This window comes from Chelon labrosus (genome assembly GCF_963514085.1).
Source record: "Chelon labrosus genome assembly, chromosome: 2".
NCBI classification, from domain to species: domain Eukaryota; kingdom Metazoa; phylum Chordata; class Actinopteri; order Mugiliformes; family Mugilidae; genus Chelon; species Chelon labrosus.
Window position 1 is genome coordinate 3,969,403 of NC_140338.1, and position 15,770 is coordinate 3,985,172.

General features: G+C 43.8%; 1 protein-coding gene across 1 annotated transcript; it reads left to right on the forward strand.

Annotated features, from left to right (window-relative positions):
* Positions 1–142: 142 nt before the first annotated feature.
* Positions 143–12,777, forward strand: hpgd (15-hydroxyprostaglandin dehydrogenase). The gene is made up of 7 exons (XM_084555945.1): positions 143–315; positions 616–739; positions 3,007–3,113; positions 6,887–6,983; positions 10,138–10,214; positions 10,293–10,456; positions 11,946–12,777. Exons 1-7 carry the CDS (start codon positions 223–225, stop codon positions 12,067–12,069), a joined length of 786 nt encoding a protein of 261 aa, XP_084412071.1. The 5' UTR covers positions 143–222; the 3' UTR covers positions 12,070–12,777.
* Positions 12,778–15,770: the final 2,993 nt, after the last annotated feature.

The window sequence follows — 15,770 nt, forward strand, 5'->3', positions numbered from 1 at the left end:
AGAGTTTACTTAGCCTCTTTCTCTCTCTCCCTCTGACACACATGTTTGTGTAGACTGATAAGCAGGGAGAGAGAGAGAGAGAGAAACTAGAGAGAGAGAGAGAAACTAGAGAGAGAGAGAGAGAGGGAGGGGAGAAGGGAGGGTAAACAGTGAAAACACCAGAAAACCACACATGTGCTTGAGGACTCGGAGCAGAGAAGAAGACGAAGAGGTGCCGGGATCATGTCTCTGGATGGGAAGGTGGCTCTGGTGACCGGAGGGGCTCAGGGCATCGGGAGAGCCGTGGTCCAGTCGCTGCTGAACAGCTCAGCCAAGGTCAGTGGGTCATCTCCAGCACTAAACCCTCGCACCGACTCAAAGCTTCTGCTCCTGCATCAGCCTTTCTCTCCTAATGTTGATTAAAACCAGGTTTCCTCCTGTTCGAGCTCTTTCTCAATAAGCGCTTCTGAGACCTTGTTTCACGGCGTGGGCTGACAGCGGTGCAGACGAGCCAGCCGTAGCCGCTGAGCGCTTCACATTTCTTCCCTTGTTAAACCACAGAGCGCTGCAGAAACCCAAACACCTTAAATTAACCTCTGCAGCTCAAACACTCACCGGCAGAGTCTCGTCCTGCAGGTGGCCGTGGTGGACCTGAACGAGGCCTGCGGCGAGGAGTGCAAGGTGCAGCTGGACGCCGAGTTCGGGCAGGGACAGTGCACCTTCATCCAGTGCGACGTGTCCAACGGAGACGCTCTGAGAGGTGAGAGGCGCAGTGTGAAGCCTTAACTCGCTGGTTTTTTAAGCGTCCGATGAACGAGGAAGTGGCTGTTTCTATTTCTGGACAGAGTCACAGTTACACTCAGGTGTTGGCGCTTGGTTTATTTTCTTTAGCATCCGTCTCGCTTGTGCATGGGGCGTGTCTGGGTGAGGAGAGGCAGCGGTAGAGCTAGTGAAGAAGTTTGGAACGAGGTGCCGTTGACTGGAGCGAAACCCCTGCAGGCAAACGCTGAGGAATGCTGTTTGCTGTGGCTGGGTAATAGTGTGCGGTTAATCTTGTTTACGTGTCTCGTTCTGTGCGTTTCTTGTGTAAACGTTGTCAGCAGGTTTGTTGGATTCTAATTGCTGGGGCAGGAATGCAGCAGGTGCTGACAGACATGCAGGTTTCAACCGCTGTCAAGACATTTATTGGAATACGTCAGTGCGCTCACATAAACAACCTGCCGCCGGCCTCATTGTGTAACACCACAATTACTGTACCCCCCCCCCCCCCCCCTCCCTCAACACCATCCCCATTCTCACTGTTTATATCCAGCCAACATGTCTGAAGTCAGTTTGGCCTCAACCACGAGGAAACTAAACACGCTGGCTTCAGGAACGGAAAAAAACACAAATTCTTTCATAAATATTTTAGAGAGAGATTTTCCTCTCTGCATGTAGAAACTAAAACATATGTTGTTTTACTTGTTTAACTCGAGGACAAAGAGTTTTGCAGCATTGAGTCACTTGCAGCTCACTTTTTTGTTGTAGAGTTTTAAAATCAGTGCTCAATAAACATGCACTATGACAAAGTGAGAACATGTTTTGGGCTTCTTTTTTTTTTTTCAAAAACTGAAAACTATCATTTATAATAAAATACGATGCTTTAATTCAAGTTTTCTTTCAGCTTCCAAGGCCTACAAGTGTGGTCTGTGGTGTAAAGAGTGTCTCTGTGGTGATGGACAGAAGAGTAGCACGTCATTTTAGCGCCGTGGAGATGAATCAGTCATCTTTCCGAGGCTAATGCTAGCTTATTTAGGCTAGTGTAGCGGCTAATGTTTGCTTCTTTAGGCTACAATGGACGTGGTGATGGACAGGCATCTGAACCTGAATTAGTTTGCAACAGAGAAGCGAGACGTTAGATCAATATCCAGACATTTTTTAAAACGTTTGGATCGAATCTGTCAGATGAGGCTTGAACGCTGGTTTTAAAACGTCTTTGAGACGATGAACGAGGAAGTGACTGTTTCTGTTTCTGGACAGACACATTTCTAAGCGCCTTGGAGTTAAATTAGTTATCTTCATGAGGCTACTATTAGCTTGTCTAGGCCAACATCATTTTGCTTAGGCTAATAATGCTATCTTTCATGGGCTACTATTAGCTTGTTTAGGCCAACATAGCAACTAATATTGTTTTGTTTAGGCTAGTATAGCAGCTAACATTATTTTGTTTAGGCTAGCATAGCAGCTAACGTTATTTTGTTTAGGCTAATATAGCAGCTAGCATTATTTAGTTTAGGCTAATAATGCTATCTTTCATTTGCTACCATTAGCTTGTGTATGCCAACATAGCAACTAACATTATTTGGTTTAGGCTAATATAGCGGCTAATATTATTTTGTTCATGCTAATAATGCTATCTTTCATGGGCTATTATTAGCTTGTGTATGCCAACATAACAGCTAACATTATATTGTTTAGGCTAATATAGCAGCTAACATTATTTTGTTTAGGCTAATATAGCGGCTAACATTTTTTTGTTCATGCTAATAATGCTATCTTTCATGGGCTTACTATTAGCTTGTGTAGGCTAACATAGCAGCTAACTTAATTTGGCTAATGAAGTGGCTAACAATGGATGTGGTGTGAGCAGGTTGCATCATCATGATGAGTGTTGTGCAGCTGAATTAGTTTACAACAAAATGGCCGCCATGGGAGGGTTTGGTCTACTTTTTTTAAACCAAAACCACACCCCTGTAGCGTCAGAACTTCTTCTTCTTGTTATATAAAATATTTATCATGTCTCCAAGTCAACAACCAGCTGTTCATGGTTCTGATCCAGCGGTAGGTAGAGATCCATTAGAGACAGCAGCTGGTGCAATATTCTACTGACCACATGATGGCGCTGCTTATTTACAGACACACAAACCTGAGATCAGATCTCGAGTGCTGGCTGGGGACGCATGTGGAGACACATTTTAATTAAGACCAAGATGTGAAGACAGGGATTTAAAGATGGACAGTTTTGATTTGACTATCTCTGTGAAACAGAAACCTTCCAGAGGACCGTGGACCAGTTCGGTCGCCTGGACATCGTCATCAACAACGCCGGCATCAATAATGAAAAGGACTGGGAGAAGACCATACAAGTCAACCTGGTAAGATGACGCAACAACGGCCGACTGTACTTCAAAAAAAAAAAAAAAAAAAGGTGTTTTAAAATAAGGAATATACACCGATCTGGCATAACATTATGAACACCTTCCTAATATTGTGTAGGTCTCCCTTGTGGTGACTCATCAGAGAATGGACATGGGCCTTCTGAGGGTGTCCTGTGGTGTCTGATCAACAGAATGTTCTTAGTGTGGGGTCTTTGAGGGGAGGGGCCTCTCGGTTTGGGATCTAGTGAATTTGGAGGCCAGGTCAACACCTTGTGCTGTTCTTCATGTTTATTTTTTTTAGTTGTTCCTAAAGTGTTTTTGTGTGTGTGTCTGTGTCAGGCTGCATCCTGCTGGTAATGGCTGCTGCCATCAAGGAGTGTCATTGCTATGGGGTGGGGGTGCCTGGTCTGGTCTAGGTGGGTGCTACATGTCTAAGTAACATCCACACCGATGAATGCCAGGTCCAGAAGTTTCCCAGAAGAACACTGGATTGTCACAAGATGGTTTAAATATTATTCACTTCTCCTGTCAGTGGTCATAATGTTGTGGCAGAACATTTGACTAAAACTAGTAAATATATCTATTCTCAAAGAATCCGCAGATTTCTCCAGACTCGTAGATTTGTATAGATACAAAGAGAACATGTACAGTTTGGTCCGTTTATCTCAGTTTTTGCAGGAATGCGTTTCTTGATTCTTTTCTAAAAATCTCTGAGGGTGACAAAGCGGCCGTGACCTCAGTTTGTATCAGAATGATCTCGTTAGACAGAAAACAGAAAACATTCCTCGGGAGCGGCTGCAGAGAGATCAGCCTCATTGATACCAACACACATCACTCTGCACACAGACGTTTAAATTTAAATAAAATAACACGCCGCCCTCATGATTCACTTCTTCTGTCACGATACTCAAGATAAAGGGTGTCATGCAAAATCAGAGCAAACCGGTCCCTTTATCGGAAGAATGATGCAGCAGAATGAAAATACACCCTCTAACGCTAAGGGTTTCATTTGATTCTCTAAGACTCTGACTAACACAATTAAATGACAGAAACTGATTTTATTAGGTCATAAAACCAGTCCAAGAGAAATGTTTTAAAGGGTTCCTATAAGCACTTCAATTTAAAAACAATTATTTTTGTACGTCAGGCTTCACGTGGTCAATAGTCTGGGTTTTCAGTCCTCTAGGTCACAGTTTATCTACAAAGCACTTGTTGAGTTTCTAGAAGACGTTTCCTCCAAGTCTTCACTTCTAAATGGGGATCTGTTAGGCTCCACCCACACGTGTTCCTACTAAAAATCTTTTCTTTCTGAAGAAAAACCAAACTAAACTTACTCTGCAGTTTCATTCCTGCTGAGTAGGAAAAACAAGTTTGACCTTTCTGGAGGAGTTTTTCTGCTGTGTTATTGGCAAACATGAGTCACCTGAGCCGGTCTTAACCCAGTCCTTAGTCCAGACAGTAGGCAAAGAGAACCCAACCTTGTCCATTAATTTATTTATTCAGGAAAATTAATCATTAGTTCATATCTGTGAGCTGTTAAAGTCAGAGCCTCCTTGTTTCCAGTATCTGCTGTGACCTCCTTGTAACTAAATGTTTCTGGTAACTGCTGATCAGTGGTCTACAGCAGCTTGGAGGAATTTTAGCCCATTCCTCAGAACAGAACCACTTCAGTTCTGAGATGTTGGTGGGTTTCCTCACATCAACTGCTTGATTCAGGTCCTTCCACAACTTTTCTATTCTGACCTTTCTTCTTAAGGTCAGGACTTTGACTTGGCTGTTCCTAAACATTCATCTTGTTCTTCTTTAACCGTTCTTTTGTAGAACCACTTGTGTTCTAGGTTCTCGTTGTCTTGCTGCATGACCCAGTTTCTCTTCACATTCAGCTCATGGACAGATGTCCTGACATTTTCTTTTAGAGTTCACTGGTAGAATTCAGAATTCATTGGTCCATCAGTGATGACAAGACGTCCTGGTCCAGATGCAGCAAAAGAGGCCCCCCTCCCCCCAACCATTCTTTTGCGTCTCACAGATATGTAATATTGGTGCGTTTTCCTGAATAAACAAATAAACAATAAACGAGGACCTAAACGACACCTCATCTCATATCATTTGAAACACCTTGACCTTGAAATTAACTTGTAATCCTAGAGGTTCACCTCACTGATATGTAATATTGGCTCATTTTTTCCAAACTAATCAGATACCAAAGTATAATATTTGTGTTTCATTGTGTTTGATTGGGTTCTCTTTGTCTACTTTCAGGACTTGTGTAGGAATCCTCTGATGTTTTGCATAATTTTTATGCAGAAATGTAGAAAAACTCAAATCCTTAAACTCTCTGCAGCTTCTCTCACAACCAAAAAATCCCCAAATCACTTATCATCAGATGGATTTATTTTGTCTGAATGAAACGCGGCTGCAAATTGCTCATTAATCCTTAACAAAATACAGACTTCTTTTTTTTGCCTCCACCCAGCCGGCCTCAAGCAGATGTTTCCTCCCATACGAGCTGCTCAAGGTTTCTTCCTGTTGAAGGGGAGTTTTTGTCGTCTTCGTGCTGCCTCGAAGGTTTCAGGGTCTGCTTGTGTAAAGAATCTTGAGACTGTTTTGATTGTTATTGACTCTTTTTAAATAGAGTCACATTTTCAAAAAAAACGTCAAGAGCCAAACAGCTGTGAATAACCAACAGGCTGACAGGATCTTAACTGTGTTTGTGGTTGTTTGTCTATAACTCGACGAAGACGTGCCTCCCCATCTATAGACCTTATCAGCTGCTGGTCCTCGGGGCTCGGTCTGAGCAGTCGTTCCTCATTCTGATCTCAGATACGATCTGAGGCGCACTCGAAGCACCGCTAACCGGGTTAAACGTGGGTTTCCTCCCTGAACGTCTTCTAATTAACAAGAGACACTCATTTGCAGAAAGCAATGTTTTAAAGTTTGTTTGAGCTGAGCACACATGCAAGGAAGGTGAGTTAGGTAAGCACTGTCAGAGCGATGGGCAGCTTTGTGGAGGTGGAAGAGGGGTGGTTAAACTGTGGATGTAGACAGGTTTCAAACCAGTGACCCATATGTTCTAAAATCACCCCCAATGTGGTTCTACGTGATACGGCGCTCCTCTTCTTCTGTGGTCTTCCTGTAGTTCTTCTTCTTCTGCTGCTGCTGCTGCAGTACGAATCCAAACCAGAGCTCCAGGAAATCTGAGCTTAAGTAAAAATGTACAAATGACTCAAAATGTAACCCTAACCATTTTCACCCAAAGAGAAAACGGTTAAACACATGAAACAGAAATATTACACTTTTGTATTTGTTTATTAAAGAAACTTAATAATTTGTTCATATCTGGGAGTTGTAAAAGTCAGTGCCTCCTTGTTTCCAGTATCCGCTGTGACCTCCTTGTAACTAAAAATTTCCAGTAACTGCTGATCAGTGGTCTACAGCAGCTTGGAGGAATTTTAGCCCATTCCTCAGAACAGAATCACTTTAGATATTGTAATATTGGCACCTTTTCCGTTTAATGTGTTTGATTGGGTTGTCTTTGTCTACTTTCGGGACGTATGATGAAAATCTTAAAATGTTTTCAGTCATTTTTGTGAAGAAATGGAAATTGTTTGTTGAGAACTTTAATGATCAGCTTCACCAGTGTCTACTATCTATCTACTATCTATATATAACCTAGAAACATCTGAGCTGATCAGACGCTTCTCACATTTGACTTTGTGTTTCACTTCCTGCTTACTTCACCGTTGTGGTTCCTGTTTCTTCATCCTCAGACGTCTGTAATAAAAGGGACCTACTTGGCTCTGGAGCACATGAGTAAAGAGTACGGCAAGGAAGGAGGCACCATCATCAACGTCTCCTCTATGGCAGGTAACAAACACCTGCTCATGTGTAGTTTTTGTCTGGAATTTATGAGCAAATCAAATTAATCTGGTCTGACGCGCTGCCACAGATTATATACCGGATGCTTCCCCCTTTTGTTGCTTTCTTAAATGGAATCATGGTGTCTATAATTTGACGAATATACGAATAAGAAAAACTCTTTATTACAGATGTCTACTATGTCATTTTAAGTATTCACTTCCCCTAAAGTGACTAAGATCACCTGAGGACACCAAGACACCTATGACTACTCAGAAGGAGACTAGTAATCTCCACTAGACACGTAGGAGACTCTTCAACTAGCAGAAGGTTCTTTGGTCTGATGAAACCAAAATGGAGCTTTTTGTTTATCGGACTGGATGCTGTGTTTTGGAAGACATCTCAAACCTCCCCACAGTGAAGCATGGCGGTGGCAGCATCATGCTGAACATTGACTGAACCCGTTTAGTCTCCACGCCACATCTGCTCCTTCCTCGTCCACTTCTCATGTTTAAATGTTCCAAGAGTTTCATCAGTCGTCGTTGTCTCTGCAAATTAAATGATAATCTCTGAGATTAACTTGATTCATCGACACTTTTTAAACTTTCCAACGATGGATGGACGGATGATGGATGGAAGTTGAGTTCAGGAAGTGAACTTGAACAACCAGGTCATCATCTTGTCTTAGTTTGGATGATGAACTCTGAGTGAATCCAACCTCTTCACACTGATTTCTGAGTGTATGATTTAGTCTGATGCAGGTGGACGATGTAGGACGACATGAACCAAAGCCAGGCCTCTCTACAAACACTGCTCTTCAAAGCTGTCTCTGTGGACGCTTCCTGTTAATCTCAGACAAACTGAGAGAGAGAAACATGAGGACGGACCATGTTGGACTTCTATTTCTCAGACAGTCTCAAATTACAGAGTAAAAAATAATAAAAAAGAGATACCGTAAATCCTCTAATATTGGCCTGTATTCCATTACCGGCCGGGTCTCCAACATTGGCCGGTCTCGCTGTCAGCGGAGGTAATAGTGGCCGGGGCTATTATTAGAACCATCTCGGCGGGTCAGGGTTTCGGCGGCACGGTGTGCAGGACCTCTCCCCGGCGTCAGCCGGCCCCTGCCGGGCGCATTTCCTCCGTGGCGGTGCGCCGCGACCGGCTCTTGGTCGGCCTGGAAGTGCTCGGGGCGAAGGTGGCTCGCCGGTTCCGGCCGCGAGCTTTACAGCGACCCCCCGCATCTCACCTCGCCGCTTCCCTGGGGTCGTGGAATCAGTGCTCACTGCGCCCTCTCTCATATTTTATAGGTTCAAATAGACACAAAATCTTGTTTTTATTCATTCTACTGGTAGTTCGTTTTGCTCAAATAGAAATTGAGGCCTGCCTCTAATTCTGGCCTCCTTCCAATAAAGGCCTGGGCCGCGATGCGCTTGAGTAAATAAAGGCCCGGGCCTCTATTAGAGGATTTACGGTAAGTTCCTCAAAGTTTCCTTCACGAAGAGATAACCGGACGTCCTGAATGTCAGCAAACAATCAGCTGATAAGAGCGACTCTGTTCCTGTTTGGATTCTATCACACAAGGAGACAAACTTAGTTCCTCTCTCTGCCTTTTCCCACCGCCGTCATTTTCTCTTCCCGTGTTTCCTGGACGGCCTCGGGCCAGAGCAGCTCAGAAATCTGAAGTCAGATCTGACTCAGCTGAAGCTGGAAGAGTTTCAGTTTCCTCAGAATCTAGAGTTTAGCTGATGATGATGATGAGTAGAGGTTCTGCAGGTAATCTGGAATAAATCCATTCTCTCTGAGCATGTCTGCTCCTCGTGGGGTAAACATCCAGGAGTTTCCAGGAGGGACAGAAACATGGAGGTAGAAAAACAAAATGAACCAAGATGGAATCAGTAAGGACAGAGACGATGGAGAAGTGGAGACATCTTGGTTGTCTTCTTCTTTGTCCTTCTTCTCCTATGTCCTTCTCTCCTCCTCCTCCTCCTCTTCCTCCCTTTTCTTCTTCTCCTCCTATGTCCTCGTTTTTATTTTTCCTCCCCCTCCTCTTTATCCACCTTCTTCTTCCTCTCTTTCTTCTCCTTCCTCCTACTCTTCTTGATCTTTTTCCACTTTCTCTTCCTCTTCCTCTTCTTCCTCCTCTCCTTCCTCCTTTCTTTTTCTTCTTTCTCTTCCTCTACCTCTTCTGCCTCTTTCCTCCTCTTCTTCTTCTTTCTCCTCTTCCTATTCTCTTCATCTTAGAGGATCTGATGGTAGGAACCAAAATGGTTGACAGTGTTCCCTTCAGGTGAACGTTAGAGTCATGTGTCAACAAGTTTCATTCATGGTCTCCAGTGGACTCTTCGTCTCTTCCTGTGAGGATGAACCTTCAGAGTTGGTGTTGGAGAACATCCTGAACTTTGACCTGAAAGAGTCCAGAGTCGTAGCTCGTCGTAGCTCGTCGTGTTGTAGCTCTGGAACAGATAGCCTCCACTATCTGCAGCGATAACATCGTCCTACAGACAGTGTCTGTCCAAACACAGACTTGTCCAGACATGGTCACACGTCCTGGGACAAGAATGTGTTTGTTTATGGTTCTGTTTTCACGTAAGATAAGATAAAATAAGATAATCCTTTCATTTGTCTCCATACCAGCAGGTGACAGTAGTCTGTGTTCGTCATTCAAATGGGGAAACAGTAAGAGCTACCATTAGCTGGGAGGCTAGGAAGCACTACTATTAGCTTAGAGGCTTGGAAGTGCTACTATTAGCTGCTATGAAGCTAGGCAAGGAAGCTAGGAAGAGTTACTATTAGTTGGGATTCTAGGAAGCTAGGAGGAGCCAGTATTAGCTTGGATGCTAGGACGCTAGAAGGAGCCACTATTAGGTTGTAGGCTTGGAAGAATAATATTTTTGAATATTTCTGAAGCTCAGTGTAGCGTCTCTGGAAGTTTCAATATTTGTACGACTCCTCTTAACTAAAAATGGTCAAAGAGGTGGAGCTGAGGCTAAAGTCAGCTAGCAACCTGTGAGAACATCCACCAGTCACTACGAGACTAAAACTGTTTTAGTACCAGGATGTAAACCTGTCTATGAGGATTGACTCACTGGTGGAGCTCTGGTGGACGTTGGAGGAACTGCAGGTTTTCGGTTCATGTTCTGTTTGTCTCTTTATGTTTCAGCCTTCATGCATTCCCCCCACCAGCCCGTCTACACCGCTACTAAGCATGGAGTCATTGGCTTCACCAGAGCTATGGCGGTAAGACGCTAACACACAATGTCAAACATTAAACGTTCAGGTGACGGCGCCGGTGTCTCAATGGCCTTCTTGTTGCAGGACGCGTCCTCCCACTGCGACTACGGCGTCCGCATCAACGCCTTGTGTCCGGCCTTCGTTGACACTCCTCTGCTGCACTCGGTGAATAGTGAGGACAACATGGGCAAGTTGGTCAAGTTCAAGGATGAGTTCAAACGCAGCATGAGCAAGTTCGGAGTTTTACAGTAAGTCCCTTTAAGACTTGTCGCCTGAACTTCCTGGATATGTTTCTGCTGGTGGATTAGTTGGTTTGTTTAGGAACATTATCCTGCTGAAAGCTGGATGGCCTCACGTTAACTTCACTCTATGATGTGATCAGCTCAGGTCAAACAGAAATATTATACTAGTGTATTTGTTCATTCAAGAAAATTAATTTTTAGTTCATAAGTTGTTGTTTCCAGTATCTGCTGTGACCTCCTTGTCACTAAATGTTTCTGGTAACTGCTGATCAGTGGTCTACAGCAGCTTGGAGGAATTTTAGCCCATTCCTCAGAACAGAACCACTTCAGTTCTGAGATGTTGGTGGGTTTCCTCACATCAACTGCTTGCTTCAGGTCCTTCCACAACATTTCTATTGGATTAAGGTCAGGACTTTGACTTGGCCGTTCCTAAACATTCATCTTGTTCTTCTTTAACCGTTCTTTTGTAGAACCACTTGTGTTCTTGGTTCTCGTTGTCTTGCTGCATGACCCAGTTTCTCTTCACATTCAGCTCATGGACAGATGTCCTGACATTTTCTTTTAGAGTTCACTGATAGAATTCAGAATTCATTTGTCCATCAGTGATGACAAGCCGTCCTGGTCCAGATGCAGCAGAACAGGCCCAAACCAGGACATTAGCACCCCCATGTTTAATGGAGGGATGAGGCTCTGATGCTGGAATGCATGCCTCTAATTTGGCCTTGATAATCCTAGAGGTTCACTTATTTTAGCACCTCACTGATATGTAATATTGGTGCATTTTTCGTGAGTATAATATTTCTCTTTCATGTGTTTGATCAGTTTTGGGGTTTGAGGTGCTCAAGGCCATCTATGAGGACCGTCCATCTTTTATTGAAACAGGAACCTTTTTTTTCCTCAAGGCCTCATGGAGCTCTCTAGATCTTTTCAGGATGGTTAATGTTTAGTTGCTCTAATAACATGCCGCTCCTCCTCTCTGGGTTGTTGTTCTGCATTTGTAGTTTTCTAAATAGCTCCAGGTCTCGGCTCTGATTACATTCTTGGACGTCAGGAAACGTCGTGGCTGTTTATTTGGAGCAGTGACTGAGGAGCTGGACTTGGGAAGCAGTTGGGGGGGGGGGGGTTGTGACCAGAGGACTTCCTGATAACACACACACAGATTAGTGTTTCTGTTTTTGGGAGGACTTTCCATTGACAGGATCCCTAACCCTAGAACCAAGTCTGAAGGTTTATCAATGTGATGCTTGGTATCAATGGAAAGAGTAGATTCTCTGGAGGATTGTGGGTAATGTTGAAGCAGTCAAACCATAGTAACAAACATTTTTTGAATTTAATAAAAACACCACACATCCTGTTGACGTGTAGCCTATAACCCTGGGTCCTGGTTCATTGGGTGGACACGGTTCAGACGGGTCTTTAAGGTTATAATTAGGGTTTGGGTCACAAAGATAGAAACGTGACGTTGTACGCGTCTTTTTCGTTCTTTCGCCTCCAGGCCGGAGCTGATTGCCGAGGGGATGATGAAGCTGATCACAGACACCAGTCTGAACGGGGCAGTGATGAAGATCACCTGCTCCAAGGGGATCCACTTCCACACCTACGAGCCCATGTCGGCCTGACGCTCCGGCCTCGATGCAGCGCTCGGACCCGCCTGACTGCAGGAGTCCCAATCAGAACTGACCCGAGGACCGATTGGACCGACTGTCTCGGCGGGAACGCTGGACCAGCGAACGTCAGTCACCTCCTTCAATGAACGGGACGGATTAATTGGTGTCTCAGACAGTGACTGCTTTAAGACAAATTTTAAAATGTTGTAAGAATGAATATTTGCAGATGTTTTGTTTATTTCCCGCGACATAGAAATCATCTTCAGAATCAGGACAGTAAAGACGTTCAGATTCTGATCAAAATCATCTCCATCATTTCACAAAAAGCACAAAGCATGACGCTGGAGATTTTATCATTCTGTGAGAGCACTGACTTGAAGTGTAGGAGGAGTCGTCCTCTGAGGACCATGAATCTTGTGATTGTATTTCGTGTCAGATTAGAAACGACCTTGGGATGTTTTTAATTTTTTGTTTTTATCGATCGGCTTCAGAGAACCGGTCGCTGGTCGTTCTGTGACAGCGGATGTAAATAAAAGTGGTAATTTATATTTTTAACAGATTAAGTTTTTGTTTTTGCTCAAACAGGGTGACTTTTCTAATCCTTATATTCTTCAGGTGAAACTATTTTGTTTGCTCACTCAGGTGAGTCGGTGTCGACGTGACCACAGTCGAGTGTTAATTGTTTGCATTTTTAAATAAAAGATCCGTTAAATAAAACGATCCGTGTTGTTTGTTGGTTCCTTCAGATTCAGTGCGCATGCAGCAAGACATTTAATGTGACCCAGGACTCATTGTGTGTTCACACTACCAAAGGAAGGAGGTCACGTGTCCCAGACCACCTCCAGATCAGGTCTCTCAATTTCATCCTCCCTCTGTTCTGGGTTTGTTCACACATGTACTTAAAGCTGGCCACTTGTGATCAGCTCACTCAGGACCAGGGCTCGCATTAACCGAATATTTTCCGTCATTGACCGTTTTTTTTTTAAATGTGATGGAAAAATCTGAAGGCCATCCGTCATTTTGACAGATTGCAATTCACACCCCTAACCACTTGGTGGCGAGTGACCTTATTAATTGTCTCTTGTGTCTCATCGCAGTTTGCGTTCCAAACATCGCAGACCTTTTGTCAGTTGCCGATTACACTGATGCACACGTCAGAGCTCGGCTAACCATAGACCATAGACATATATATATATATTGTATATATGTCTATACAGCTAACGGCTAACAAAGTGGAATTTGCATACCATCGAAGCACTTCAACCCTACGGTACCGTCTAAGGGCTGTTTACGCTAGCAGTCCCGTTCCGAGTACGGACAAGACGTGTCGGTTTGACGTGTTTGGTTACCATTTAAAGTCAATACTGTTCTGAAAAAGTAGGCTACTTAAAGTTAATGAAACTTTAATGAAAATTAAATGCTATTGAAAATGTCTTTATTATCATTTTTAAAAATTAAAGTGACGGGTAAAAATAAGATTATGACGGGATTTTTATGACCTTGTCAGTCAAAATGACAGACAACGAAAAAGTCTAGCACAACTTCTGCTCAGGACAGATTTTTGTTTTTTGCGAGGTGTGAACGGGGCCTCCATTCATTCATCAAAAGTCAATGTTGTTGAGTTATTTCAGTGTTAAAGGTGATCTTTCACACCTGACATAGACATACTAACCACAATAAACCCAACAATCAAACAGCACACTTCAAACACGTTTCATTTAAATCTCTTTGCTCACTATTTTAGTTTTTACGTAGTATTTTATCAAATAAGGAGCTTGATGTGATCACGTTGATGTATGAGCTGTGTTTTTATTTTTACCTTTATTAAGACTTTCCATCTTTTTCCAAAATCTGGATCATGTCTCCAAGTCAACAACCAGCTGTTCATGGTTCTGATCCAGCAGTAGGTAGAGATCCATTAGAGACAGCAGCTGGTACAATATTCTACTGACCACATGATGGCGCTGCTTATTTACAGACAGACAAACTGAGATCAGATCTCAAGTGCTGGCTTAAAATGTTCTGAGCCGTTTCTTTTAGTCTTCAGCCTCCTCCGCTGTGACTGAAAACACGTTCCTGGCGTCAACGCGTCGCAACAAGTCGACTGAGGACTGAAAGCTGAGCAGCAGCCGGTCGTTCCAGTTCAGCTGCCTTTGTTTTTACAGCTCAGCCGAGACACGGAGCGTCTTCCAGCGCCGACATTCCTCACAAACCGTCCCTGCAGTAAATCAGCGTTCAACATCTTGGACGTCCTCCAGAGTCGTCTCTCTCCAGGAACACGAGGTCGACGCGAGGACACGGGCTCGGCCCGGGAGGAGGATGAGAACAGCTGCAAACGGTGGACCCGATCAATGGCTGTGATCAATCAGCTGTTAACATGGAGACTGAATGTGTTCACATCTAAACATCAACCACTTTATTAACTCATCTACTGGAAATAGAACAAAAGGAGGAGGAGGAGAAAAAATAGAGAAGAGGAAGAGGAAGAGATAGAAGAGGAGATAGGAGGAGCATGAAGAGATAGGAGGAGAAAGATGAGGAAGAAGGAGGAGGAGGAGGAGGAGAAAAAAGAGGACAAGCAGAAGGAGGAAGAGGTAGAGAAAGAAGAGGAGATAGGAGAATAAGAAGGTGAGAGAAGAATGGAGAGATAGGAGGAGGGGAAGAAGGAGTAGAAGAAAAAGAGAGGGAGGAGAAGAAGAAGAAAGAGTGGAAAAAGGAGGAGATAGTAGAAGAAGGATAAAGAAGAAGATGACCAAGATGTCTCCACGTCTCCATCGTCTCTGTCCTTACTGATTCCATCTTGGTTCATCTTGTTTTTCTACCTCCATGTTTCTGTCCCTCCTGGTCTCCTCATCTGATGTTTACGAGGAGCAGACATGCTCAGAGAGAATGGATTTATTCCAGATTACCTGCAGAACCTCTACTCCTCCTCATCATCAGCTAAACTCTAGAGTCTGAGGAAACTGAAACTCTTCCAGCTTCAGCTGAGTCAGATCTGACTTCAGATTTCTGAGCTGCTCTGGCCCGAGGCCGTCCAGGAAACACGGGAAGAGAAAATGACAGCGGTGGGAAAAGGCCGAGAGAGGAACTAAGTTTGTCTCCTTGTGTGATAGAATCCAAACAGGAACAGAGTCGCTCTTATCAGCTGATTGTTTGCTGACATTCAGGACGTCCGGGTTATCTCCTCGTGAAGGACATGTGGTCACACTGAGCCGTGAAGAAAACACCACGTCTGAGTTGTTTCAGTGCAGAATCATCCAGTCTCACGTGAGCCTCTCACAACAAGACGGGAATGTTTCCACAACCTCCAGAAACTTTGAGGAACTTATCTCTTTTTTATTATTTTTTACTCTGTAATTTGAGACTGTCTGAGGAATAGAAGTCCAACAGGGTCCGTCCTCATGTTTCTCTCTCTCAGTTTGAAGCGTCCACAGAGACAGCTTTGAAGAGCAGTGTTTGTAGAGAGGCCTGGCTTTGGTTCATGTCGTCCTACATCGTCCACCTGCATCAGACTAAATCATACACTCAGAGATCAGTGTGAAGAGGTTGGATTCAGTCAGAGTTCTTCTTCCAAACTAAGACAAGACGATGACCTGGTTGTTCAGATTCACTTCCTGAACTCATCTTCCATCCATCATCCGTCCATCCATCGTTGGAAATCTCAGAGATTATCATTTAATTTACTGAGACAACGACGACTGATGAAACTCTTG